Source organism: Astyanax mexicanus, chromosome 1, assembly GCF_023375975.1.
Source record: "Astyanax mexicanus isolate ESR-SI-001 chromosome 1, AstMex3_surface, whole genome shotgun sequence".
Lineage (NCBI taxonomy): Eukaryota > Metazoa > Chordata > Actinopteri > Characiformes > Acestrorhamphidae > Astyanax > Astyanax mexicanus.
Window position 1 is genome coordinate 45,062,501 of NC_064408.1, and position 26,625 is coordinate 45,089,125.

The following is a 26,625-nucleotide window of genomic DNA, read 5'->3' on the forward strand; positions in this document are numbered from 1 at the left end:
AGAAAAATTGATACATGAAAACATTGAAGACTCAAATAATCTGACAAATATCTCACAAATCTCATTAATTCTCATCTTATTACAAAAAAATATTCTAATCATAAAAAACTCAGCAGGGAAAATAGTACAATCCTGAGGTAATTAATGACACCTTTAAAGATAAAATAAGAATTATACTCACCAGACCATGAAAATAATTCAGAAGAAATCAATAACTTCTTGGATCAAATAAATCTGTCTAAATTAACAACACTTAAAGTAACAAACACTTAAAATCCCATTATCTCATGAAGAATTCCACAAAGCCGTAAAACACGTCCCCCACAGTAAAACACCAGGGGCCTCATGTACTACTACACACATTGTAGTAAGCATTATTAGGTAAAATAAAGTAAATTAATCAGAAAATGTAATTGGCTTATAGAAATAATCGTGCAACGTGTTTCCACTTAGCCTAGATCATATAAACATGCATAAAAGTTTGTGCTGGATTGTTGGAGAGATGGCAGAGTTGGCATTATTGGAAAATATTGCTTTTGGCCAAATTCATTGAGAGCGCATTTTCCACGACCATTATATTTTTTTGGCCCCATGATGATAACTGGCTTATAAACCGTCTTAGATTTCCAAGAGCATAAGAGGATAAGACGAGCTGAGTGCGTGACGTGTGGCTTCTTGGTAAGCAACTCATTTAAAGCATTTATTATCCATCTTAGAATAATACATTTTAAACACGGGTAATTATTAGTTATTACACTACACGTCTTGCAACACTTTTCTTTCTTGACTTGCATATTATACTCTAGCATATTATTATTATTATTATTATTATTATTATTATTATAACATTATACTCTGCGTAATTAAGGGAGAAGTCATGGCAGGTGTGATGTTTTCGTGCATTTGCGCTTGATTTCAAGTTGATTGTGATGTACTAAGAGAAAGTAAGTGGGATTCTGCCTACGCACAATTTGATAAATCCAGATTTTTTTGTGCGTACGGAACTTTTCAGGTCTGTGCGTACGGAACATTTTAGTAGGAAGTCCACATGATGTACTAAGACTTGCGTGGACTTCCTACTAAAATAGTAATAATAATAATAATAATATGCAAGTCAAGAAAGAAATCATAGGCCATAGGTCATAGGTCATCATCATAGGCCAAAAAACATAATGGTCACGGAAAATGTGCTCTCAATGAATTTGGCCATTAGCAATATTTTCCAATAATGCCAACTCTGCCATCTCCAACAACTCCAGCGCAAACCTTTATGCATGTTTATATAATCTAGGCTAAGTGGAAACACGTTGAACGATTATTTCAGTAAGTCAATAAAATTGTCTGATTATATTCAACTTTATAGATTCAGTTTTTAGAATACAGCAAAATACATTATGGTACCACTTAACAATAAGACTACCATTATAAAGCACTTTAAATAGTTGTGTTTAGTTTATTAAATCAATGGTTGTTAAACAAGCAAACCATTAATATCACAAATAAAAAGGGACACAGAGACCCGCTGATGCTCATTTACATTTTTAATGCTCAGATCTTGCTGGTTATTGTTTATCTTACTTTGTCCTCCATCAGTCCCTGTTCTACCTCTACGTCTCAATGGTTAAAACGTCAATGTTAAATTGTACTTTTTCTTGGTATAGTTGAATAATGAGAGTTTAGTACAGGGATCTGATTGACCATTGCTCTTAAACAGTGCTGTTTCTTCTTCCTATAGAATTTCTATCATAACCAAAAGCAGGGAGGCACACAGAGATCTGCTCTAAACTAAAAGCTTTTATCTCTTCTATTCATCAGTTGCTGCATAAAACCCAAACTTAAAACATCTGTGAACCTTTACTAGTCCTGAAACCCAGCAAATAAAATCAGAGCTTGTGTTTTTTTTTTTCTTTTTTACAAATGCAGAAATGAGGCCTGTAAAATTATGTTTGCTCTACTATTTGTACAAAAAAAAAAAAAAACTTACAATACTCTATTTATATGCACTTTAACACTGCATATGTATGAGTAACAAACCATGTTATTGGGGCTGATCATTTTGAGACAAAACATATTTCCAAGACCTTAGAATGCAAATGTTTGTACGTATTTATATGCAAAGTGGACTGGTTTGGGCTTTATGTGTCTGGGCTTTGATAATAAATGATTAAGAATATGTTAATGTTAATGACTGCAAAAATTAAGAAAATGTTAAATGACATCAACATTTTTAGTGAATTTTGAACATAAACAGTGTCAAATCAAACAATATTGCTCAGAACTTAATGTGAATTAAATGATTGGGTTAGTATTGATATTGATATTGTGAGAAATCCTATTTGTGAATAAATAGAAGTAATTTAGTAACAGTTAGTAATTGCTGAAGTTGAGCATGAGAGCACTGAGGTGATGAAGGATCAGGTAAGGTTAAAACCAGCATGATCTGAAAATTAACAGCATAAATTAGTGTATCTTGTATTTTATCCTTCTGTGCTGTAACTAGTTGTAGATGTTTTTAGGGTGTTTTAGAGTATCTTGTTAATATACCTGTTTTTATCCACTTATAGACCCTTTAGAAGTCCTGATGTTAAGTGGTACCTATAATATACTGAATAGTCTGTGGAAGACGTGAAAGTGAGTGTGTGTGTGAGTGTGTGTGTGTTTTTGTGCTCATTTCTGACGAGTTATCTCTTTTTGCAGTTCCTGTACGTAAGTGTGTTCCTTTCCATGAACAACCTCCATAATGTCCAAAGCCTGAAATAAACAATTACACACAGGTCAGATAGAACTGCACTGTAAATATAAAATGATCTTTAATCTGAAACTCATTTCCTCTGTAAATATACAGACAGTTCTAACAGCTTATGTTTCTACATGTCTATTAGATCAGGTGGAATCTAGGAGAGAACATTTCAGTATTAAGTATTAAGACTCCAGAAGTCTGAACTTAAGACTGCTTCAAAATTCATACAAAGACCCTTTTTTTACACAGACAGGAATTGTGAGAATTCTACAGGACAGCTTCAATTATAAATAGTTATTAGTGTGGATATTTACCTTTTTAAGGGCATTTGACCCTGCAGATGGTCGACCCAGAGCCCCGTAGAGCCTACCGAGCTTCAGGTACATTGAGGCAACGTTCAGGGAATAGGCTGGATACAGCTGACTGCAGACACAAAGCAGACACAATCAGTGTGAACCATGATTTTACACAGAACTTTATTACAACTCTGGGATATTTGTTTAATCTAAATATACACTTTATTAGAACTTCATTATTGGTATGTTCTTGGTCAGGCTGTCTTTTCTCTCAGCTGGTTTGTTTTCTTCCTTATGTGCTGTTTAACCAAATGGCTCTGTTTTGTTGTTGTTCTGTCTCCACCCTAGCCCCGCCCTGCCATCAGTGTTCTCACCTGTGGTTGTTTGTTACCCCGCCCCCTTATTACCTTCTCCAGGTGTTCCCAGTCTTTCAGTGTATGTAGAGCCCCTTTTGATTCAGTGGTCTTGTTTGGTTGATTGTGTTGCTTTGTGGTTCCAGTTCTGTGATACCTCTTTTCCACTGACTAAGTGCTGGTGCCGGAGCCGGTTCCTGCCAACCTTTTAAGAACCGGCCCGTGTTTCCACTGCTCTAAGGAATCACTCACTACGTTTATGAATGTGGGCGTAGGCAGAAGTCGGGGGGCGGTTTGAAAACAACACGGCAGAACCAGAGCTCCTCTTGAAACTTGTGCTGCTGTCCTCAGTGGATCACTGTTGATTCATTTTCATTCATTTAGCTGCTTCTGCTGCTCTTATCTGTGAATGGAGGTGAGGTTTGTAAACAACTTTGCCCCGAACGCCCGGAACCAGATTTTCTGGCCCAGAACCTGCGATTTTGCAGCGGAAACGCAAAGAACCTGGCACCAGCACCGGCACCATGCCGGTGGAAAAGCGCCCTAAGTGTCCTTGCCTGTTATGTTTTCAGTCTTGTTTAATCTGTCTGATTTGCATAGTCTTGTCTTTAGTCTGGTCTTTTGTGGTTGAGTTTCTCTCTTGTTTATTTTGATTTATATTACTCCTATTTGTGTTTTTGCTTTTTTTGTTTACTCTAGTTTGTTATCGAAAACAAAAAAACAAACAAACAAAAAAATATCTTAATTTATCTTAAAGTAATTTATCTTAATAAATTACTTGCAGTATGTCCAGCCTCTCTTCACCCATGACAGACATTTTGCATGAATCATAGTTTTACCAGTATTACTAATTAATACTGATTTTTTCATGTGATATTTGACATTAGTTAATTGGAACAACAGCATTTATTCTAAATATGAATTTTATCAGTACATCATACTGTACATTTTTTTTATGGACATTCTTTTTTTTATTACATTATGGGTATTTATATGTAATTAGTACTTAATACTGATATTGATACCATATATTTAATAAGGTAAGTAAATATTTTTATTATTAGTTCTGGATAGTAATTAATTCAGACCTGACATAATTCTGACTACATTTTTAATTCCTACCTAAATTTAAATGTTAGTGCAACTTTTTTAAATAGTTAATTATATTAATATATACATTTTATTATATTATAATTCTGGATATTAATTTGGTCAAAACTTCTAAAGTTTTTTGTTTTTAATCTGGACACTTCATTCATTTACATTTCATTTACAAGTATTTGAAGACATAGAGGCCCAACATCAAATCAGAATCATTTACATATACATTTATTTACAATATAATAGTTAATCCAAACTTCTGAATGCTAGAAATATCAGTGACCCTGCATACAAACCTGAATGGCTTTATGACTTTCTCTCCGTAGCTCAAGGCGCTGTCATAATCCTCCGTGAACAAACACACCCCCATAGCCTGGTACATCATATGCAGCATGTACACATTGGTGTCGTCAAACACTGCGCCCATTTTATCCATGCTCAGCTCACACATCTCCAGCAGCTCTGCAGGGGGCGCTCAGGAGTCAAGGAAACATTACTTCCCAATATCAACAGCCCTCAGTCTAAAAGTCTAAAAAAAAACGAATTATATTAAAATAAAATAAAATAAAAAATCTATTATACATATTCCACTCAGTTGAAATAAACATAACAAGTTTAAAGATAAATTTAATTTGTGCTTTTAAAATATATAAACCACTCTGCGGCCCATGTTTCAGTCACAGACAAAAAGAAATAAAAGTTGAATAGCTATAAAGTACAAGTTTAATCTAAATCTTATTATAAAAAGCAAAAGGTGCTACTTTAAATAATCTATATAATTATAAAACATTCTGATTTGTTTAACACTTTTTGGTGTGCTAAAACAAATCATTTTTTTAAATATAAAAAAAAATGAGTTTAAGGTGTGTCCAAACTTGCAGGACACCCTTTTTATAAAAAACAAACAAAAAAAAAACAAAAACAAAAGAAAATTAAACAAAATCTTCTTAATATCCCATCAAGCAATGGGTGAGGGCAAAACTAGTTTTTTTTGCCATCTTACAGAAATCTTTAATATATGTAACTTCTCTATAAAGGTCAGATGAGAGTGTCCACAGAGTTTGTCTAGTAAAAGTGTCTAAATCATTGAAAACTTGGCTTTTATATTTCTAGTTGTAACAAGTTGTAAAAAGGATATTTTTTTCATGTTTGGCTCTGCGGAAGTCATCAATGATGATTCGAGCATAGCGAACCATTTCCCTGATCTCCTCTGTGCGGGGTCCTTCATTCAGCTTTCTCAGCTTCATCTTAGCCTTGTCCTATAACATACAAACACACACAGCTTGTAAAACACCAGACACAAAATCCACATACATGTTCGCTGTACATAGACATAGTATTTAAGTACATCTGCACACTACAGAACTCAGACATCAGTACTGTTATTGTCACACACCTTGGATTTGGTTTTGCACTCTCTGCAGTCACAGCTGAAATAGTAGGAGTCTCTGAGTCTCTCAATCCTGTCTTCCGTTGGGTACAGCAGGTCTATATAGCTGGTGAGTATCTACACATTAAAGCACACAACAGGTCAAGTCAGATTTTCAACATAAAATATGCATTTAATTCCCAATAAAAATCTCTGAAATTGTTTTCAGAATTTTTGGGCAGTTTTTGATGAATATTTTAGAATTGGGATTTTAAAACTATCTAGGTATCTAAATATAGTGCCTTGAAAAAATATTCTAAGCTATGAACATCTCAAAGGGCACTGTTCAATCAAATACCACACACACACACACACACACACACACACACAACCATAACACACAACCATAATACACACACACAATCATAACACGCACACACACACACACAACCATAACACACAACCATAATACACACACACAATCATAACACGCACACACACACACACAACCATAATACACACACACATACACACACACACACATACACAACCATAATACACACACACACACACAACCATAACATACAACCATATTACACACACACACACACACAATCATAACACACACACACACACACACACACAACTAAAATACACACACACACACAACCATAACACACAACCATAATACACACACACACGCACAATCATAACACACACACACACACACACACACACAACCATAATACACACACACACACACACAACTAAAATACACACACACACACAACCATAACACACAACCATAATACACACACACACACACACAACCATAATACACACACACATACACAACCATAATACACACACACACACAACCATAACATACAACCATATTACACACACCACACACAACCATAATACACACACACACAAAACCAGCCATAATCAGTGTTGGGAAGTAACAGATTACATGTAACGGCGTTACGTAATCAGATTACAAATTATGAGTAACTGTAATCCGTTACAGTTACTGCTTCAGTGAGTGGTAATCAGATTACAGTTACTCTGCTAAAATAAATGGATTACATTGCGGTACTTTCCTATTTTTGTTCTTCTAATCCAACACTGACAAAACGCATCACAATCACATTTACATAAATCACGACATCAGAATATTCTACAATTCACAACCTCCTGCTCAGAATGTTGGTGAGGCGTCACTCACGTCAGACACCCTCACATAATTATAATTATACATAATTATGTATAATTATGTATGTGAAATATAGATTTTGTCATATATGTCACATATATGTCTGACCCATAAATTATGTATGTGACCCAATGTATAATTATGTATGGGAAATATAGATTTTGTCATATATGTCACATATATGTCTGACCCATAAATTATATATGGTTATATACGTGAAATACATATTTTGTCATATATGTCAAATATATGCCTTGTCCATAAATTAAGTATGGTTATGTATGTGAAATACATATGTTGTCATATATGTCACATATATGCCTTGTCCATAAATTATGTATGGTTATGTATGTGAAATACATATTTTGTCCTATATGTCACATATATGACTGACCCATAAATTATGTATAGTTATGTATGTAAAATACATATTTTGACCTTTATGTCATATATATGTCTGACCAATAAATGATTGATGGTTATGTATGGAAAATCCATATTTTATTATACATGTCACATATATGACTGACCCATCAATTATGTATGGTTATATATGTAAAATATTAATGTCATATATATATGTCTGATCCATAAATGATGCATGGTCATGTATGTGAAATACATATTTTATCCTATATGTCATTCATATGTCTGGCCCATAAATTAGTGTATGATTATGTATGTGAAATACATTACAAATGAACCACAGAAACGCATAGTTATGTGTAACCCATTTTTCTCCCCATATATATGCTGCTTCTTCATAAACATTTGTCTATTTATATTATAAATGTGAATTGCAATGTCAGAATACTTATTTAAACACTTTATTAAAAAGAGAAAAATACTGTACAGAGCTTTATGCAGATATTAAACCACAGCACTGTTTATACAAATCCTCAACTGGATCACATAGTTAAACATTCATAATTTTGCTATTAATGGAGGTAAGGTTTTTCAGTTTTTTTGTTGTTGACTGAAAACAAGGAACAAACATAATGAATTTACAGTTGCTATTAGTGGAGGAAAAACGTTTCAGTCTTTTCTTCAATTCAAAACAAGGAGAAAAACTGACAAAAAAGAAAAGAAGCTATTTCTCAGTCCTTTTAAAAATGGTGGAGCAGTGGAGGAAAAGCAGTTTTTTTTTACAGAACTTGAAACAATAATCATTTTTTCAAAAATCCACCGATGGTAAACTTTTTCTCTTTGATGCCGCAGCTCAGTCAGTTTGTGATTTAATGCAGTCCCCAGTTGGCCCCTGGTGGTGCCAGGGAATTTGTGGATCACAGCATCTGTAACAGATTAGAAACACTGCATTTTAGTTTTTATAAATACATTTAACCCATAGTGACATGCTACAATACAACATCACCACTCCAAAAATGATTAAACTTAGGACTAGTCCACGCTTGACACAGGTAGTTTACTCAGTGCTTGATTTATCATAAAGACAATAATGGCATTTTATGTCACTGAATTATTTATTATTATTTACATCAGCTTATGATTATTCAGGAAGAGAATGGTGAGAGGGGAGAGAACTCATAACTTTAGATTAGAGTACAGCTAGCTCCTTCTTGTTGTAGGTAGCAAATCGTGTTGTAGGGCTGCAAAGACTCATCATGACACATAAATAAAGTGCAAGGTATTTATATGATGTTGGATTGGAAGGAGGAGAAGCTTTAGTCATTCATAACTCCACTAAAACACCATTTTGATAAGCTGGTAGTTGATGTATCTGTAATGTCTACACATATATTTTGTAAATATTCTGTTATTTTCTGTTATTCTGTTATTAAGTGTAACACCGAGAGGAGCGAATAGTCACCATAGTCTACAACTAGCCTATGAAAAAGTAGATTCACATTAATTTATGGCAAATTAATTACTTTTGTTTATCAATTACAGCCCTAGTCATCATAAATAATCTACTGTAGGTCATACACTTACCCATTAATGCGTTAATTTTGGTGATGTGCAGTGTCTCTTTGGCCTCACCAGAGCCTCACTTTTTAGATTTCCCACCTAAATAAAAAAGAGAAGTTTAGAACAAACTCAAAATGAATGAATTTTCATTCTATGCAATTATACCTCAATGCACTTCCCTTTTGGAACACAAGTCTGGAGATAACCATGTCAAGTTTTGTTCTGACCAAAAGAGATGGTCTTCTACTGAACCGTGGTCATGTTCATTTGCAGTGTGAAAACACTTTCTAGTTCAGACCAATTATAGGAAATTAAGCCAGGCCATCATCATCCTTTAAACAATAGAAGAAGAAAAAGAAGTGCTGTTGTGCTGAAATCTGACGCATTCAGTATGAATAAAACAGATCACAATGCAGTTGAGTAAAAAAGTAAGATAATTTACTTTAAAATGTACGGTCACCCAAAAAACTACCTAAAAAAAGCGAAATAACAATTATTTAATTATTGTCCACCACTGGTGTTCAGGCACGAGGTGATAATCCGAATATAAATCAATGACAATTTTATCCAAGAACTGGTAACATTTAGGCTAAAATGCTTATATTACTGTAATTAGGCCAAAATATGCCAAATGTTTTAAAATGTGCCCTATCAGAAACGTCTTATCAATATAATTACCTAAAAAACACACCCAATTACATAAATTGAAGATTACTCTTTAAAAGCTTATCAATACTGACCAATCTAAGCAGCACTCGTGCCATGGTTGTGGGGCTGTTTGAGTGACTTGCTGACCACCACACGTTGGGACATACACCCAGGAGGCTGGGTGAATTTTAAGCTATAGTGGAAAGCAAAGATACAACGAGTCAGGGGCTAGATGGTAATCATACTCACAGTTTCCTGTGTGGTGGATGGCGATGCCTGTAGCCCCTGACTCTAGCCAGGTCTCCAGCCTTTCTATAGTGGTGATGAGTTTTGCCATGTCAACCGACCACAACAGTAAAAAAAAAAAAAAGATTTCAATAAGTAAACTTAAATGGACAATTTAAATGTTAACATTCAATCAATATGTAACCAATTGCTTTATAATGATTACATAATATATGTCGAGTTAAACACTCACTACTGATTTGTTTTAATTTGTTTCTCTGCCTTTTTCAGGGCTTCATTTTCTGTCTTTAGATGCTGTAACATAACTGAAGCAGGAGAAGATGGGTCAGATAAAGGTGGAGCAGCCAGGGGTGTTGCAGAAGTTTAGGCAGGTGAAGGTGGAGAAGTGGAGGGTGTGGCACAAGGGGAGGCAGGTGAGGTGAGACAGCTGAGAGTGGTGCAGAAGGTGGAGAAGCAGGAGGTGGAGAAGCCGAAGCTGGAACACGTGATTTTATTTTTGCCAACAGCTCCTCCACTCCGTTACAGTTATTGCTTCAGTGAGTGGTAATCAGATTACTGTTTCTCTGCTAAAATAAATGGATTACATTGCGGTACTTTCCTATTTTTGGTCTTCCAATCCAACACTGACAAAACGCATCACATTCACATAAATCACGACATCAGAATATTCTACGATTCACAACCTCCTGCTCAGAATGTTTTCACTGCAGAAGCGCCCCCTAGACCGTCGGCGGGCCTGTTCTGACTATGTAAAGTAGAATGCTTAAAAGCGTCAAATATTCTAAACACACCGACCAACTAACCGACTCATATTCATCAGTACTACTTTAACTACCTGCCTGCAAATTTACAACCATCTACATGAAACCAGTCGCCAGAAATCTCCAACTGAAAACAGCCTGTTTTTTCACATTGTTTACATGGGAAACACGCCTCCCCAACAAAATAGCCTTATAAACAGTGTTGGGAAGTAACGTGTAACCCCCATTTCATGAGAGCTACAGACTGCATAGTTTAGAGTCTTTGGGAGTTAAAGGGTTAAGTTAACTGAGTCTGGTGTAATAAACTGCAGCCAATCATATTAGGAAGCTTGGCTTGTCCCGCCTTAGTTGCTTCTGATTGGACAGAACTACTGCAGCTAGAAGTGCGGTTCCCCTCAATCAGTCTCTCTCTCTCTGCGTGCTCTGGAGGAAGAAGCTGTGCCCCAAAGTCAGCTAGAAAGCTGTGTCTCACAGTTAGCTTAGGAAAGTGACCAAAATAAGCCTCTTTTGATAAAAGAGTGAACTATTTAAAGCTAGAAGCATCACCTGTCCATCTAATGGGCTGGAAATTCGTGAATTGTGCAAAAACCTGACCTATGAACACCGACTATCTGGTGAGTTAGACTATGTTTGCTTTAGCTAGCTGCTAACTTTGCTAACAGACCGCATGGTCTGCTGCTGTAGTCTGCTGAGCTCAGAAATGCTGAATTTTCACTCAAATGTCTAGATTATATTACTAAAAACAGATAAAGGAGTAAATAAAGAAAATAGCTGTTGAGTATTGCTTTTAATGAAGATTAATATTTTGAGAATTTAATTATTACACATTAAATAAAACATTTCTTTTACTCATAGCTGAAGCTGGTTCTAGAGCTATTGAGGGTAAAGGACCAAAAAGGATACCCGTTCATCCAAGAGGTATATTTCCAATAAGTTGTGTGTAATGTGTGTAAAGAAAAGAACTGCCCTTGTTGATTTTTTTGAAAGGTTTATTGAAGTTTATATGTACATTGTAATATGTTGTGTAGCATTAGAACCTGTGAAAAGAGAAAAAAAAGTTGTGTAAATACTGTTTAAACATATGCTAGAATACAAGAAAAAAAAAGTAAAATACTTACCTGTTACGTTCCTGTAAAATCTGTAAAGGGAAATGTTAATACTGTTAATAAGAGGTTTTATTTTATATTAAGGAAATTATTTGGGGTTATATGTTGAACTGAATGTGACTACAGAGTAATGGTCAGTGATATTTAGAAGTAATAGTTTCTGTACCTGCTTGCTTAAGCAGGTCAGGTTTTTTTTGAGGGCGCTGGAAACCTGGGAGAGAAGATTCCCTCAGCATGACTTCGGACCCTCTTCTGTGAAAGCGATGGCGAGCCACCCAAAGGAGAACTGAGCTAAAAGACTACTCTTGAGTCCATTTCAAATTACCTGGTCACGTGGTAGGACAAAGAAAAGTGATTGAGAGACTGAGCTTATTTTATTTTTATTTTATTTTATTTTATTTATTGTTTCAACACATTTGTATTTATTTATTGTGGGTTTACTGATTTACTGAAGTTGTTGGGTTATTGAAAAAAGTAGAACTAGAGGTGTATATTCTGAACTAAATTTTATTAGTGGATCTAAATAAACAAATTAACTAAACTAGCAACTAATAGTAAATTAAATAATATTGAACTCTGTCAGTGTAAAAGTTTAAAGTATAAATAGCTAAACTACCATTAACTACTCAACTTAAAAGATAAATAGTACATCCTAAAAGTAATAATACAGAAATAAAATCCAAATAAGCTTATATATTCCTAGTTTCCCTATTAATATTCTATTCCTAAACTAAAAAGTGCAAAGTAATAACAGATTTATTTTATAACGGCTAATAATAATAATAATAATAATAATATATATATATAAAATTGAACATTTATTGTTTTTGACATTGATTCAATGTACACCTAAAGCTTGTTTTGTTTGTTTTATTTTGTCTTCTAAGTAAAGTAAATCCCTTTACTTTAACACTGTTCTCTGTCTCGTTAATGCTGACACACACCCCCACCTCCTTTACGAACCTAGACATACTGGTCTTGAGTGGCAAATTCCTTTGTTACCTGTATTTACCCAGCTTCAGTGTTGCTGGATAGTAGTCAGTCATCAGCTAGCTGTTAGGAGTGCTACATAAATTGGCGAGCCAGCCAGGAGGTGGCGCTGTTGTCAGCTTAACAGACAATCTTGCACATTTTGAACTTAGAAAAACAAATTAATGACAAAACAAATTCCACAATGGAGATAATACAAAAAGAGAATGTAAATGTTCCAAACTCTCTCATTGTTAGTGGGTTAACTCACACTAAAATAGATGAGGAACTTTTTGACTATCTAAAAGGACATGGTTCAATTGCTAGGCTAATTCACATTGGAAAAACAGAGTCTGAGTACTACCAACAAGTAATTGTAGAGTACAACTTCGATACTGCCATTAAGTCGATAGAGCCTTTACTGCCCCTTGACTATGCAAGTACCTCTGATCCTGAGGTAAATTATCTGGTCAAAGCCCTTTCCAGTGTATATGCAGGCAAAGCAGGGGGCGAAGCAACCAGGTCATATCTTGAGGAACTCCAGAGTGTTGCCACATTAAGTGGCAGGAGTCTTACTGCAGTGCTGAAGGATGAATTAGCAAAAGTCAATGAGTCCATCGTACAAGCAGCTCAGAGCGAAACCATAGAAGGAGTATGGGGCACTAGTAAAGATGAACCCGCCAGTAATGTTGACAGCACTCACCAGTTTACTCCCATCATGTCCCCTCAACCCACTTCATCTGTTAAAAAGAGTCCAGTTACAGCCACATTCACTTCCTTCCCACTGAACAACGCAAGTGAAACTAGTTCAGATCCTACTAATGTGTGCCCACCAGAAGTTCAAAGGGTTATAGTAGAGCACATAGTAAAGACTGGAGAAGTTGCATCACAGTCACATGCTCATAGCAGACTTAAGACATTTTCTGGAAGATTTCCTTGTCCTTCAAACGAAGTTGACTATGACACTTGGAGAACAAACGTTGAATTGTTACTGCAAGATCCCTCCATTTCTGACTTGGACCGCTCCAGGAGGATTATTGACAGCCTTTCTCCACCAGCTGCATCCATGATCAAACCCTTAGGTTCTGCTGATTTACCCAACACTTACCTGGAATTGCTTGATTCAGCATTTGGAACAGTTGAAGATGGTGACGAGCTCTTTGCCAAGTTCTTGAACACATTGCAGAATGCTGGTGAGAAACCTTCATCATATCTTCACAGATTACAAGTTGCATTAATGAAAGCTATGAAAAGAGGAGGAATTACAACCAGTAAGCCTGAAGGTCAGCTCTTAAAGCAATTTTGTCGTGGATGTTGGGATCAGTCGATTCTTACTGAGCTCCAATTAGAGTCAAGACGGGAAGACCCCCCATCTTTTCCCAAGTTACTCCTTATGTTGCGAACCGAGGAAGATAGACAAGCTGCAAAAAACAGACGTATGAAGCAACACCTTGGCATACCCCGACAGAAGGTCGTTACCCATGCACAAGTAACATGCGTCAGCCCACCTGGTGACAGGCAGCTACCCAACCATTCTGAACTTTCAGCAGAGACTCAACAGCTTAAAGCACAAGTTGCCCAGCTACAAGCCCAATTAGCCAAGTTACTTCCAGCCAAGCCCAGCAAAGCTAAAAAAGCACCTAAGCCTAGTGAGTCATCCGGGCCCAATACAAGCCACACCAAAGTGACCTCATCAGCTGTAAATAGTACCAACCTTGCATCCAAGCCAAAGCCATGGTACTGTTTCTCATGTGGAGAAGATGGGCACATTGCTAGGTCCTGTGTGAATGAGCCCAATCCATCCTTGGTCTACACAAAGAGAAAAGAACTTCATGAAAAGCAACAGCAGTGGGAGGAACAGAACAAGCTTCCGTTAAACTTAAGACAGTCCTTGTCGCGGGACTGACAGGGACTAAGAACAACAAATGTCCCACTCGGAAAGAGAAAAATCAACATGCAATCATTCCTGAAAGACTTGTAGGGACCAAGTGTACAGCCAAAGTCACCATAGCTGGCAGAAGTTGTAATTGTCTTTTAGACACAGGCTCACAAGTCACCACGATACCACGGTCCTTTTATGAATCGTATTTATCCGAACAGCCCATTCAACCACTGACTAACTTGCTCGAAGTTGAAGGAGCCAATGGACAGCCCGTCCCATATGAGGGTTTTGTTGAAGTCAGTGTCACATTCCCTAGAGAGCTTTCTGGAGGAGAAATCGAAGTTCCAACCTTAGCACTTGTAGTTCCCGATTTCCGCTTTAATGAGCATTCTCAGGTGCTCATAGGGACAAACACGCTTGATGTTTGGTACAGTCAGTACAATCATCTAAAGCACCCTCAACATTGTCCAAGCCCTTATGGATATAAGGCAGTGTTAAAGGCACTTTCCCTTCGAGAGAAACACGCTGCAAGTGGTCGAATTGGGGTAGTTCTATGGAAGAGCAAAACACCAGAAGTCATACCTGCTGGACAAGTTGTCTGCCTCAAGGGAGTTGTTCGCAGCAGAGTCACTACTGAACCATGGGCATTAGTTGAACCACCATCTACTTCTTCTCTTCCTGGAGGCATCCTTGTGTCCAGCTGCATGTTAAAAAACCCTTTATGTGCTCCACATAAGTTGCCAGTAATGCTGAAAAATGAAACCAGTCATGACATCAAAATTCCAACCAACAGCATAATAGCTGAGCTACACTCCATCACAAGTGTCCTTTCTGAACCTGCATCTTCAAAGGGGTTTCCTGCTAGTGAGATGGAAGGGCAAAGAAGTGAACTCTCTTTTAGTTTTGGCGAGGCCTTACCTGAAGAATGGCGAGAAAGAATCTCCAAGAAATTAGGCAGTATGCCTGAAGTATTTTCATTGCATGACTTGGACTTTGGTCATACACAAGCTGTAAAACACTACATTAAACTCCATGATGAGCGTCCCTTTAAACATCGTGCCAGACCCATCCATCCGCGAGATCTTGAAGCGGTTCGTAAGCATCTTAAAGAGTTATCAGACGCTGGAATCATCCGAGAATCAGAGTCTCCATTCTCATCACCAATTGTAGTCGTACGCAAGAAGAACGGAGACGTAAGATTGTGTGTTGATTACAGAAAACTCAATCTCCAGACCATCAAAGATGCGTATGCACTCCCTAATTTGGAGGAAACTTTTGCTACCCTCACAGGATCAAAATGGTTTTCTGTACTTGACTTAAAGTCAGGCTACTACCAAGTGGAGATGGAAGAAGATGATAAACCCAAGACAGCGTTTGTCTGCCCCCTAGGGTTCTGGGAATGGAATCGCCTGCCACAAGGGATCACGAACGCTCCCAGTACGTTTCAGCGTCTCATGGAGCGATGTGTGGGGGAGATGAACTTGAAGGAAGTACTGGTATTTTTAGATGATCTCATAATCTTTTCCAAATCTCTAGAGGAGCATGAGGAAAGATTACTTAAAGTCTTGAATTGTCTCAAGGAGTATGGGCTAAAGCTATCGCCTGAAAAATGCAAGTTCTTTCAAACTTCCGTGCGTTACCTTGGTCATATAGTTTCTGAAAATGGTGTCAAGACAGATCCTGATAAGATAGCTGCTCTGAAAAATTGGCCAAGCCCTAAAAATCTCAAGGAACTCCGATCATTTCTGGGATTTTCAGGATACTACAGGAGATTTGTTAAAGATTACTCCAAGATTGCAAAGCCTCTAAATGCTCTGACATCTGGGTACCCTCCACAACGAAAAGGAGCCAAGAAGCCAGAGACCAATAAGAACTATCTAAACCCCAAAGAGCCTTTTCAAGGTCGCTGGACAGCAAGTTGTCAACAAGCTTTTGAAACTATTATCGAGAAACTCACCACAGCACCGGTACTTGGCTTTGCAAATCCTAAGCTGCCTTACATCCTCCACACAGATGCAAGTACAACCGGACTAGGTGCAGCCTTGTATCAAGACCAAGGTGGAGAGAAGAGAGTTATTGCTTTTGCGAGCAGAGGTCTCACCTGCAGCGAAGCCAGATATCCTGCACACAAGTTGGAATTTCTTGCATTGAAATGGGCAGTGGTTGATAAGTTCAGTGATTACCTCTATGGGAACACCTTCACAGTCGTGACTGACAGTAATCCACTTACTTACATTCTGACTTCAGCTAAGTTAGATGCCACTAGCTACAGATGGCTTTCAGCACTCTCAACCTTCTCATTTGACCTGCAATACCGAAGAGGCAAGCAAAACCTTGATGCAGATGGCTTGTCGAGAAGACCTCATGGAGAACTGATTAATGATTCCATTTCTCAGAAAGAACACGAGCGTATTAGACAATTCATGCAGTACCATCAAGAAGAGCTTGTCGATCAGAAGTCTGATCATGAGGTAGTGAAAGCTATTTGTGAAAGACATCTGGCCACCCAACAGTCTAGCATTGCTCTAGTGGAGTCGCTTGCTTTACATGCACGTGCCATTCCTGAGGAATTGATGGAGGAACCATTTCATCTTGGACATGGTGTCCCTTTCAAGTTTTCCAATGCTGAGATAGCTGAAAAACAAAGAGCTGATCAAACCCTGGCACCAGTAATAAACCAGTTAGAGACAGGAGAGAAACCACCCCCAACATTACGTCAAGAACTGCCAGATATCTTCCTGCTTTTCCGGGAGTGGAATAAGTTTGAGATGATAGATGGTGTCCTGTATAGGCGTAGACAAGAGGAGAACCGAAACCTCTATCAATTGGTGCTACCTGTGGAGTTAAGGCCCATAGTTCTGCAGAGCTTACATGACGAAATGGGACACATGGGTGTTGAACGGACTTTAGATCTTGTTAGATCCAGGTTCTATTGGCCCAAAATGGCCATTGATGTTGAAAAGAAGATCCACACCTGCGGCAGATGTGTCCGCAGAAAGGCTCTTCCTGATAAGGCCGCTCCTCTTGTCAATATCCTGACTACCAGACCACTTGAACTGGTCTGTATCGACTTTCTCTCTATTGAGCCTGACAGTAAGAACACCAAAGATGTCCTGGTCATCACAGACCACTTCACAAAGTATGCCATAGCGGTGCCAACACCCAATCAGAAGGCCCGCACAGTAGCGAAATGCCTGTGGGATACCTTTGTAGTCCATTATGGCCTACCCGAACGCCTGCATAGTGATCAAGGCCCTGATTTTGAGTCAACTCTCATAAAAGAGCTTTGTGCCTTAGTAGGAGTTCGGAAGTGCAGGACTAGTCCATACCACCCGAGAGGCAACCCTGTCGAGCGATTTAATCGTACTCTACTAAACATGCTTGGTACATTGAAAGACAAAGAAAAGTCTCACTGGAGTGACTTTGTGAAATCTTTGGTCCATGCCTACAACTGTACCAAGAATGAAGTCACAGGGTTCACTCCCTACGAGCTGATGTTTGGTAGACGTCCTCGACTACCTGTCGACATTGCCTTTGGACTACCTTTGGAGAAAAATCAAAACCAATCTCATTCCCAGTACATGACTGTTCTAAAAGCACATCTTGAGGAAAGCTATAGACTAGCCACTCAAGCTGCTGCAAAGATTGCTCACAAAAACAAAGTGAAGTTTGACAAACGGGTCACAGAGTCTACACTCAATGTAGGTGATAGAGTCCTGGTGAGGAACGTTCGGATCAGAGGAAAGCACAAACTCTCTGACAAGTGGGAGCCTATGGTGTATATTGTTGTCAAATGTGCCGGTGAACTCCCAGTTTACACCGTGAAACCTGAGAATGACGAAGGTCCTCTTCGAACTCTTCACAGAGATTTGCTGCTTCCATGTGGATTCCTTACAGCAGAATCTGCCAGAGATGCCGAATCTGCTACTGCCTCAGAGAAACTTAGGAGACCCAGAACAAGACAAACCCCATGTGACAAGATACATGATGACACAAGTGATCTGGGTGATGAAGAAGATGACCAGATACCAGTTTTTTACCCTCATCATCTTGAACCCTCAGAGCCGATAAGGTTTACAGTTGAGTACAATGCTAACAGCAAAGGGGACACGCAGAAGAAAAGTAGCTCACCGAAGTTGCAGAGTGACCTAGAGTCGCAATACTTACCTGTAGAGATCCCTGTCAAAGCTGTAGAGTCATACTTACCTTTAAAAGATCCTGTGGAAAGAAGAGCTAAATACTTACCTGAAAGTGTACCTGAAAAGAATTCTGCAAAAGAAAGAGTTGTATACCCACCTGGAAACTTACCTGAGCTGAAAGACGCTGAGCACTCACCTGTTCCTGAAGGTCCAACAAAAAGTTCAGATCCCAGAGAAGAAGAAATGTCAGTAATCCCTGAAACAGTAGAGTCTGATTGTGAAACTGCAGAAGTGCGAGAAAATTCACTTTTCTCTGCAAAAGACAGATGCTCACCTGTCATGCTGAAGAACTCAGACCAGGGTAGACCTGATATGACTGAGCCCCAAGCTGGAACTGAAACTCATGTTAGGAGGTCAAGTAGGGATAGAGTACCTGCTAGAAGGTTTCATTACCCAGAATTAGGGAACCCCCTAGTTACAGTGGTAACCTCTTTATTTCAAGGGTTAAATTCTGCAATTGCAAATTCTTTGAATGGCCTTGCAGGCGATGACATTGACTCAGATACAGTGATGCAGTTAGCAATGCCTGTCACAGCACAGCCCACGAGATATGCAACGGGACGTGCATATATTTAGGAGGGGAGAATGTAACCCCCATTTCATGAGAGCTACAGACTGCATAGTTTAGAGTCTTTGGGAGTTAAAGGGTTAAGTTAACTGAGTCTGGTGTAATAAACTGCAGCCAATCATATTAGGAAGCTTGGCTTGTCCCGCCTTAGTTGCTTCTGATTGGACAGAACTACTGCAGCTAGAAGTGCGGTTCCCCTCAATCAGTCTCTCTCTCTCTGCGTGCTCTGGAGGAAGAAGCTGTGCCCCAAAGTCAGCTAGAAAGCTGTGTCTCACAGTTAGCTTAGGAAAGTGACCAAAATAAGCCTCTTTTGATAAAAGAGTGAACTATTTAAAGCTAGAAGCATCACCTGTCCATCTAATGGGCTGGAAATTCGTGAATTGTGCAAAAACCTGACCTATGAACACCGACTATCTGGTGAGTTAGACTATGTTTGCTTTAGCTAGCTGCTAACTTTGCTAACAGACCGCATGGTCTGCTGCTGTAGTCTGCTGAGCTCAGAAATGCTGAATTTTCACTCAAATGTCTAGATTATATTACTAAAAACAGATAAAGGAGTAAATAAAGAAAATAGCTGTTGAGTATTGCTTTTAATGAAGATTAATATTTTGAGAATTTAATTATTACACATTAAATAAAACATTTCTTTTACTCATAGCTGAAGCTGGTTCTAGAGCTATTGAGGGTAAAGGACCAAAAAGGATACCCGTTCATCCAAGAGGTATATTTCCAATAAGTTGTGTGTAATGTGTGTAAAGAAAAGAACTGCCCTTGTTGATTTTTTTGAAAGGTTTATTGAAGTTTATATGTACATTGTAATATGTTGTGTAGCATTAGAACCTGTGAAAAGAGAAAAAAAAGTTGTGTAAATACTGTTTAAACATATGCTAGAATACAAGAAAAAAAAAGTAAAATACTTACCTGTTACGTTCCTGTAAAATCTGTAAAGGGAAATGTTAATACTGTTAATAAGAGGTTTTATTTTATATTAAGGAAATTATTTGGGGTTATATGTTGAACTGAATGTGACTACAGAGTAATGGTCAGTGATATTTAGAAGTAATAGTTTCTGTACCTGCTTGCTTAAGCAGGTCAGGTTTTTTTTGAGGGCGCTGGAAACCTGGGAGAGAAGATTCCCTCAGCATGACTTCGGACCCTCTTCTGTGAAAGCGATGGCGAGCCACCCAAAGGAGAACTGAGCTAAAAGACTACTCTTGAGTCCATTTCAAATTACCTGGTCACGTGGTAGGACAAAGAAAAGTGATTGAGAGACTGAGCTTATTTTATTTTTATTTTATTTTATTTTATTTATTGTTTCAACACATTTGTATTTATTTATTGTGGGTTTACTGATTTACTGAAGTTGTTGGGTTATTGAAAAAAGTAGAACTAGAGGTGTATATTCTGAACTAAATTTTATTAGTGGATCTAAATAAACAAATTAACTAAACTAGCAACTAATAGTAAATTAAATAATATTGAACTCTGTCAGTGTAAAAGTTTAAAGTATAAATAGCTAAACTACCATTAACTACTCAACTTAAAAGATAAATAGTACATCCTAAAAGTAATAATACAGAAATAAAATCCAAATAAGCTTATATATTCCTAGTTTCCCTATTAATATTCTATTCCTAAACTAAAAAGTGCAAAGTAATAACAGATTTATTTTATAACGGCTAATAATAATAATAATAATAATAATATATATATATAAAATTGAACATTTATTGTTTTTGACATTGATTCAATGTACACCTAAAGCTTGTTTTGTTTGTTTTATTTTGTCTTCTAAGTAAAGTAAATCCCTTTACTTTAACACTGTTCTCTGTCTCGTTAATGCTGACACACACCCCCACCTCCTTTACGAACCTAGACATACTGGTCTTGAGTGGCAAATTCCTTTGTTACCTGTATTTACCCAGCTTCAGTGTTGCTGGATAGTAGTCAGTCATCAGCTAGCTGTTAGGAGTGCTACAAACGGATTACATGTAACGGCGTTACGTAATCAGATTACAAATTATGAGTAACTGTAATCCGTTACAGTTACTGCTTCAATAAATGGTAATCAGATTACAGTTACTCTGCTAAAATAAATGGATTACATTGCGGTACTTTCCTATTTTTGGTCTTCTAATCCAACACTGACAAAACGCAATCACATTTACATAAATCACGACATCAGAATATTCTATGATTCACAACCTTCGCTCAGAATGTTTTCACTGCAGAAGCGCCCGTCGGCGGGCCCATTCTGACTATGTAAAGTAGAATGCTTAAAGGCGTAAAATATTCTAAAAACACCGACAAACTAACCGACTCATATTCTTTAGAACTACTTTAACTACCTGCACGCAAATTTACAACCATCTACATGAAACCAGTCGCCAGAAATCTCCAACTGAAAACAGCCTGTATTTTTACATTGTTTACATGTGAAACACGCCTCCCCAACAAAATAGCCTTATAAAATATTATTAATATGTGAAATAACATCATATAAGATTATAGAAAATTCACTTACTATCACAGCATCCACAATACAGCACTGAACCGCAGATATAATATCCATAAAGTCCTTTATTCTCCTTCTCACTTCTCCTCACAAACATGCGTTTCAAGCTGTACGTGAATACAAAGCTAAGGATGTCCTCTTGTCGATTCTGTGGTTTTTATTGGTCCACAAACCACTATTTTTCTTGAGTGATCGTCTTTTGAACCAATAACGTGAGCGCTGGATCAATCCAATCCAATCAAATCAGGTCATAGCCTTTCTCCAGGGTCACAAAAGTGATTGACACCTATTTCAACCAATAGTCCACCCTTAAACGAAAACACTGGTACGTAATTTGCCCTGATTGGTCTCCTAATGGCTGGGGGCGGGGCATGCCTAACCACTGTCACCAAAATCCATCTGCTAAACAAAGGTGCGCCCACAGCGCACATGAGTGTCATTTCATCAAAAAATATTAATATTGCTCTGAAATAGACTTACATTAATTTATTTTATCACAAACAAACAAAAATATTACAAACTGTTGTTGAATAGTGACAGATTTACTTGTGTATCTTTGTATTAGATTAGGGGCACTCTGGAGAGGTTTTGAACACTTTGGAGACGCCTGGTGGACACCTAATATAATGCAGTGTAACTCTTCAGTGCTTTGTGATATAAATTACAAATTTTGTAATTTGTTTGTCAAGACCCAATTGAATCAGGACATGTACAGAATGATTGACTATTCATCACCAAAATCCATACACACATTGTAAACTCTAAATATAACAGGCGCTTTTTTTACATTTTCTTCTGCATTTGATGTTCTCAAATGGAACCCAAATAATTGAAATTAAAGTGTTGAAGTGAATTATTGTTTACTGTTTATGATTACACTGCATTTGACATTTAATAATAAAACATTCAAATTATATTTTGTTTGCATTTGTGAGATTTTAGGAAAGGAACAGTTTGTAATCGCATTAAATCGTATTAACTGAATCGTATCATATCTTATTGTATCGTGACATAATTTGAGGTATCGTACATTATCGTATCGCTGACTAAAATAATCGTATCGTAACGTATCGTAATGAATCTTGTGATTTACACCCCTAGATAATCTGGCTAAAAATCCACCTGCAGAAAGTGGCAAACCTGCAAAAAGATAGCTTACAGTTGTTACATTGTTTGGTTTTTAGTGGTTTTTAATGGTTTTATCATCAATTTATAGAAGTGTTTCATAAAATTGTTTGATGAAATGGTTTCATAAGTATTTTATAGGGTGATTGAAAAGGCTGTTTTATTTGTTTATCTATTTGTCAACTGAAAAGGAAAATAAAAGAATAATATGCAATATGTGGTTGCTACATTCATTCAGGCTTAAAAAAACGACAATATTGTAAGTAATCCAAAGTAATCAGATTACGTTACTCACTTGAAGTAATGTAACTGATTACGTTACAAATTACATTTTGAGTGATGTAATCAGTAATCTTTAAGGGATTACATTTTAAAAGTAACTTTCCCAACACTGATGATTTGGGATGTATAAAGTATTAATACATTGTCATTTATGTAAAGCCAGATCCCACTTTGATTAAGGGCAACAGTTAGAAGCCTAACACTTGGAAATGCACGTATATACACTTATATTTTATTCATTTAACATCAAAACACCGTGGCAATGACAAAGTTTAAACGACTGACTTTGCAAAAGAACAAAAGCAGAAATATACTATTATTTGCGTATATGCACGGTACAATAAACCCTAAAAACAGCAGTCTTTAAAATCTGCATTAAGCTGTGTTCAGCGCGTAAATTGGTAGGAAATGGCACTGGCTTCCTTGAGTATCTATTTCTAGCTGAGAACTTGGTTAAACCTAACTAGCTAACCTAGCCAGTGCTAGCTGGCCAGGTTTAGTCAAGTCGGTTTGGTCCTTTGAAAATATCAACCCCAAAAATATCAACTAGGTAACTTATAGTAGCTATTTCTAGCTGAGTATTCGACTAAACCTAGCCAGCTAGCACTGGATAGAGTAGCTAACCCAGCCAGTGCTAGATAGCCAGGTTTAGTGGAGTACTCAGCTAGAAATAGCTACTATACCTGGTTAAATCTATAACATGAACTGCCCTCGTAATCTATCAGCAGTCCATCTTAATTTTTTTCAAGTAACTTAAGCAGCTAGTTAGAGTAACTTTACATCACTGTATGAAAAAAGAGATGCCTAGTTAAACTGCCTTAGCTAATCTAGCTAATTTAGCTACATTAACGTTACCTGAGATTTTGTGGTTGAATCATACACTGTAGTCTATGGGTTGAATGTTGACTGGTAGCAGGTTAGATTCAGCAGCAGCAGCGTCTGGTGGCTTCAATCGTGCGCGCGTTCCATTAGGTTTAGAATATTACTGGTGCACACTTCACGCACACTTTTTTGAAGAGACATTACATTTACTTAAAGTCAACAGTTTAAAGTCACCCAACTGTTTATTTTTCTCAGTAAATATAATTCTATACGATATTTAAAGCATTTTGCAATCATAATGTTACTGTAAACATCTGTTGCAACAATTCAGTTATAACTAAACAAAAATAAGTAATGCCAATATTGTGAAGTCTTTATATGTATACTTTTGTTCATTTTATGTAAATAATTATATAAAAATCTTTTTGTTCACTAATGTTTTCATAACATTAGATTAGAGTTTTCTGTGGTTTGTTTTGGAGAAACTTATGGCACTGCCATCCCAGGAACATTCAGGGAGAAAACCTTTTTTTTTAGGATAACAAAGAACATTACCTCTTGGTTCCTTAACAGTCAGGATAATGTAAAAGAAAGGATAGACTTCAAACTTTGGAAGGTTTGTGTAAGCTTTCCTTAAATATTTTTATAATTCTCGCATTTTTAAATGTGAGAATTTAAATTTCATGCTCACAGGAACATTCCCAGAACTATATTGCACAACTTAATAAGAATGATTATATATGATATATGATTACATATGTTTAAGACAAATGTTTTCATAATTGACACCCAAGCATATATATATATATATATATAGTTTGTGTTCAATTAAACTTCTGGGGGATGTGAAATTTGGCTCTACTTTCACACCCTGCATCTACAGAACAGTCACTTTAACAGAACAGTCAGTCTAACCTTTTAGTAATACATTAATTCCATTTTAAATGTAAAATTTGCTTTTTCATCAAGTGGATTGTGTGCTGTATTAGGAAATGTAGAGACTGAAAAGCATTCAGTCTCAACCCCTTTAGAGCTGCTGAACACCAGCTATTATTATTGCATTATTCTAAAAATGTTTAAAATCAAGTTATAAATATGACATAAAATATCATACAACTTTAATAACATTACTACTAACTATGATTCATATTAATTGTTTTACACAGTTATAATTTTGTGTATATATTTTGGTCCCATTAAAGCTCTGACCAATCCACACCTTCCACACCTAACTCTTCCCTGTGGACACAGTTACTGTATGGTGTGTATTACGGTGGCCGAGAAAGCCCAACGCAGTGCAAATTGAAAAGCGCTGCAAAAGCACAAAACACATCCATCAAAATTACAACACAGGCGCAGCAAATAGAAAAACGCACTGCAACTAGAAAAACGCGCTGCAAATAGAAAAACAACACAACGGAAGTGAGTCACAACACAACGGAATTTTCCCGGGGGACCTTAAAAGATACTGTACCAGCTAAGCTGCGTCTTCAGTAACGTCTCGGACTTCACTATGTGTACAAAGGACAATAAGTGGCAAACAAGGCGTTTTGTGAAGCAGAACTTTTAATAATATGCACACAACCGTGGTAATCACAGGTAATAAACATAACTTACTTTTCAGAAGCTTGTTTGCCACTTATTGTCCTTTGTATACAGCTGGTACAGCATCTTTTAAGGTCCCCCGGGAAAATTCCATTGTGTTGTGACTCACTTCCGTTGTGTTGTGGTTCTATTTGCAGCGCGTTTTTCTTTTTGCAGCGCGTTTTTCTATTTGCTGCGCCTGTGTTGTAATTTTGATGGATGTGTTTTGTGCTTTTGCAGCGCTTTTCAATTTGCACTGCGCTGGGCTTTCTCGGCCACCGTAGTGTATTAATGGCTGCTGGGATCAGGAGGATCAGAGGGGGGTCTACAGCTGCCCCCAGTGCAGAGAGACGTTCACTCCGAGGCCTGTTCTACGCAGAAACAACATGCTGGCTGAAGTGGTGGAGAAACCAGTCAGCATACCTTTGACAAGCCAATGGCCATCTTTCATCTTTATAGTGCTGAAATATCAGAGCTGTACATCAAGAGTGACCCTGAACTCTTCAGCTGCTCTTCATTTAAACCACAGTTAATTTTTTTTTATCCTCAGAGTCAGATAAAGAAGATACAGAAGAAACTCCAGCAGAGAATCCAGGAGAAACAGAAGAAGCTGCAGGAGGTGAAGCAGGCTGTGAAAAATGTTAAGGTGAGTAGTGAACAGAGAGTGACAGTGAGGAAGTCAGTTTTGGACACTCTACACAACCACTAGAGCTGAACCGGTAATATGGCATACTGGGCGTTTTTTTTCTAGTAGTCAGACAGTCCTGAGAGCCTGAGGCTGTTTAATTTTTCTTTTATTTTTTTCTTTTTAAGAGACCGGCCCACAATTTAGTGCAAAAGCAGCTCCACCTCCTCCCTGTAGTTTCACAGTGTTGAGCGAGTGTATTAAAGGAGTGGCAACACAGGGAAACCAAAGT

At 37.3% G+C, this 26,625-nt stretch overlaps 3 protein-coding genes and 1 long non-coding RNA gene across 11 annotated transcripts in view; 3 read left to right on the top strand and 1 right to left on the bottom strand.

Annotated features, from left to right (window-relative positions):
• The window catches only part of LOC103042233 (tripartite motif-containing protein 16-like), a 92,925-nt gene that overhangs the window by 5,512 nt on the left and 60,788 nt on the right, over nt 1-26,625 (top strand). The window lies entirely within an intron of this gene.
• The window catches only part of smyd2b (SET and MYND domain containing 2b), a 130,851-nt gene continuing 106,277 nt past the window's right edge, over nt 2,052-26,625 (bottom strand). Inside the window, exons 8-12 of one of the 4 annotated variants that reach the window (XM_049479051.1) lie at nt 5,887-5,997; nt 5,629-5,749; nt 4,787-4,961; nt 3,055-3,163; nt 2,052-2,751 (exon numbers count right to left, since the gene is read on the bottom strand). In XM_049479051.1, the coding sequence (XP_049335008.1) occupies nt 2,668-2,751; nt 3,055-3,163; nt 4,787-4,961; nt 5,629-5,749; nt 5,887-5,997 (600 nt within the window). In that variant the 3' untranslated portion in view covers nt 2,052-2,667. The remainder of the gene's footprint in view (nt 2,752-3,054; nt 3,164-4,786; nt 4,962-5,628; nt 5,750-5,886; nt 5,998-26,625) is intronic. The other 3 variants (XM_049479052.1, XM_049479053.1, XM_049479055.1) reach the window with 3 other exon arrangements.
• On the top strand, nt 10,877-20,901 carry LOC125802131 (uncharacterized). The gene is made up of 2 exons (XR_007439077.1): nt 10,877-11,713; nt 20,242-20,901. It is a non-coding gene; the product is annotated as an uncharacterized LOC125802131 (long non-coding RNA).
• LOC125802000 (uncharacterized) lies at nt 17,381-20,901 on the top strand. 5 transcript variants are annotated; one of them, XM_049479045.1, is made up of 3 exons: nt 17,381-19,797; nt 20,039-20,101; nt 20,469-20,901. In XM_049479045.1, the coding sequence occupies exon 1, from the start codon at nt 17,382-17,384 to the stop codon at nt 19,386-19,388; it is 2,007 nt and encodes a 668-aa protein (XP_049335002.1). In that variant the 5' UTR covers nt 17,381; the 3' UTR covers nt 19,389-19,797; nt 20,039-20,101; nt 20,469-20,901. The 5 variants fall into 5 exon arrangements, with proteins under 5 accessions (XP_049335002.1, XP_049335003.1, XP_049335001.1 ...); XM_049479046.1 differs by having other exon boundaries at nt 20,472-20,901; XM_049479044.1 differs by having other exon boundaries at nt 17,381-20,101.

Bases quoted from the DNA above. Each gene is read 5' to 3' on its own strand.
- LOC125802000 (XM_049479044.1), top strand. From the start codon at position 17,382: ATGATAGATGGTGTCCTGTATAGGCGTAGACAAGAGGAGAACCGAAAC.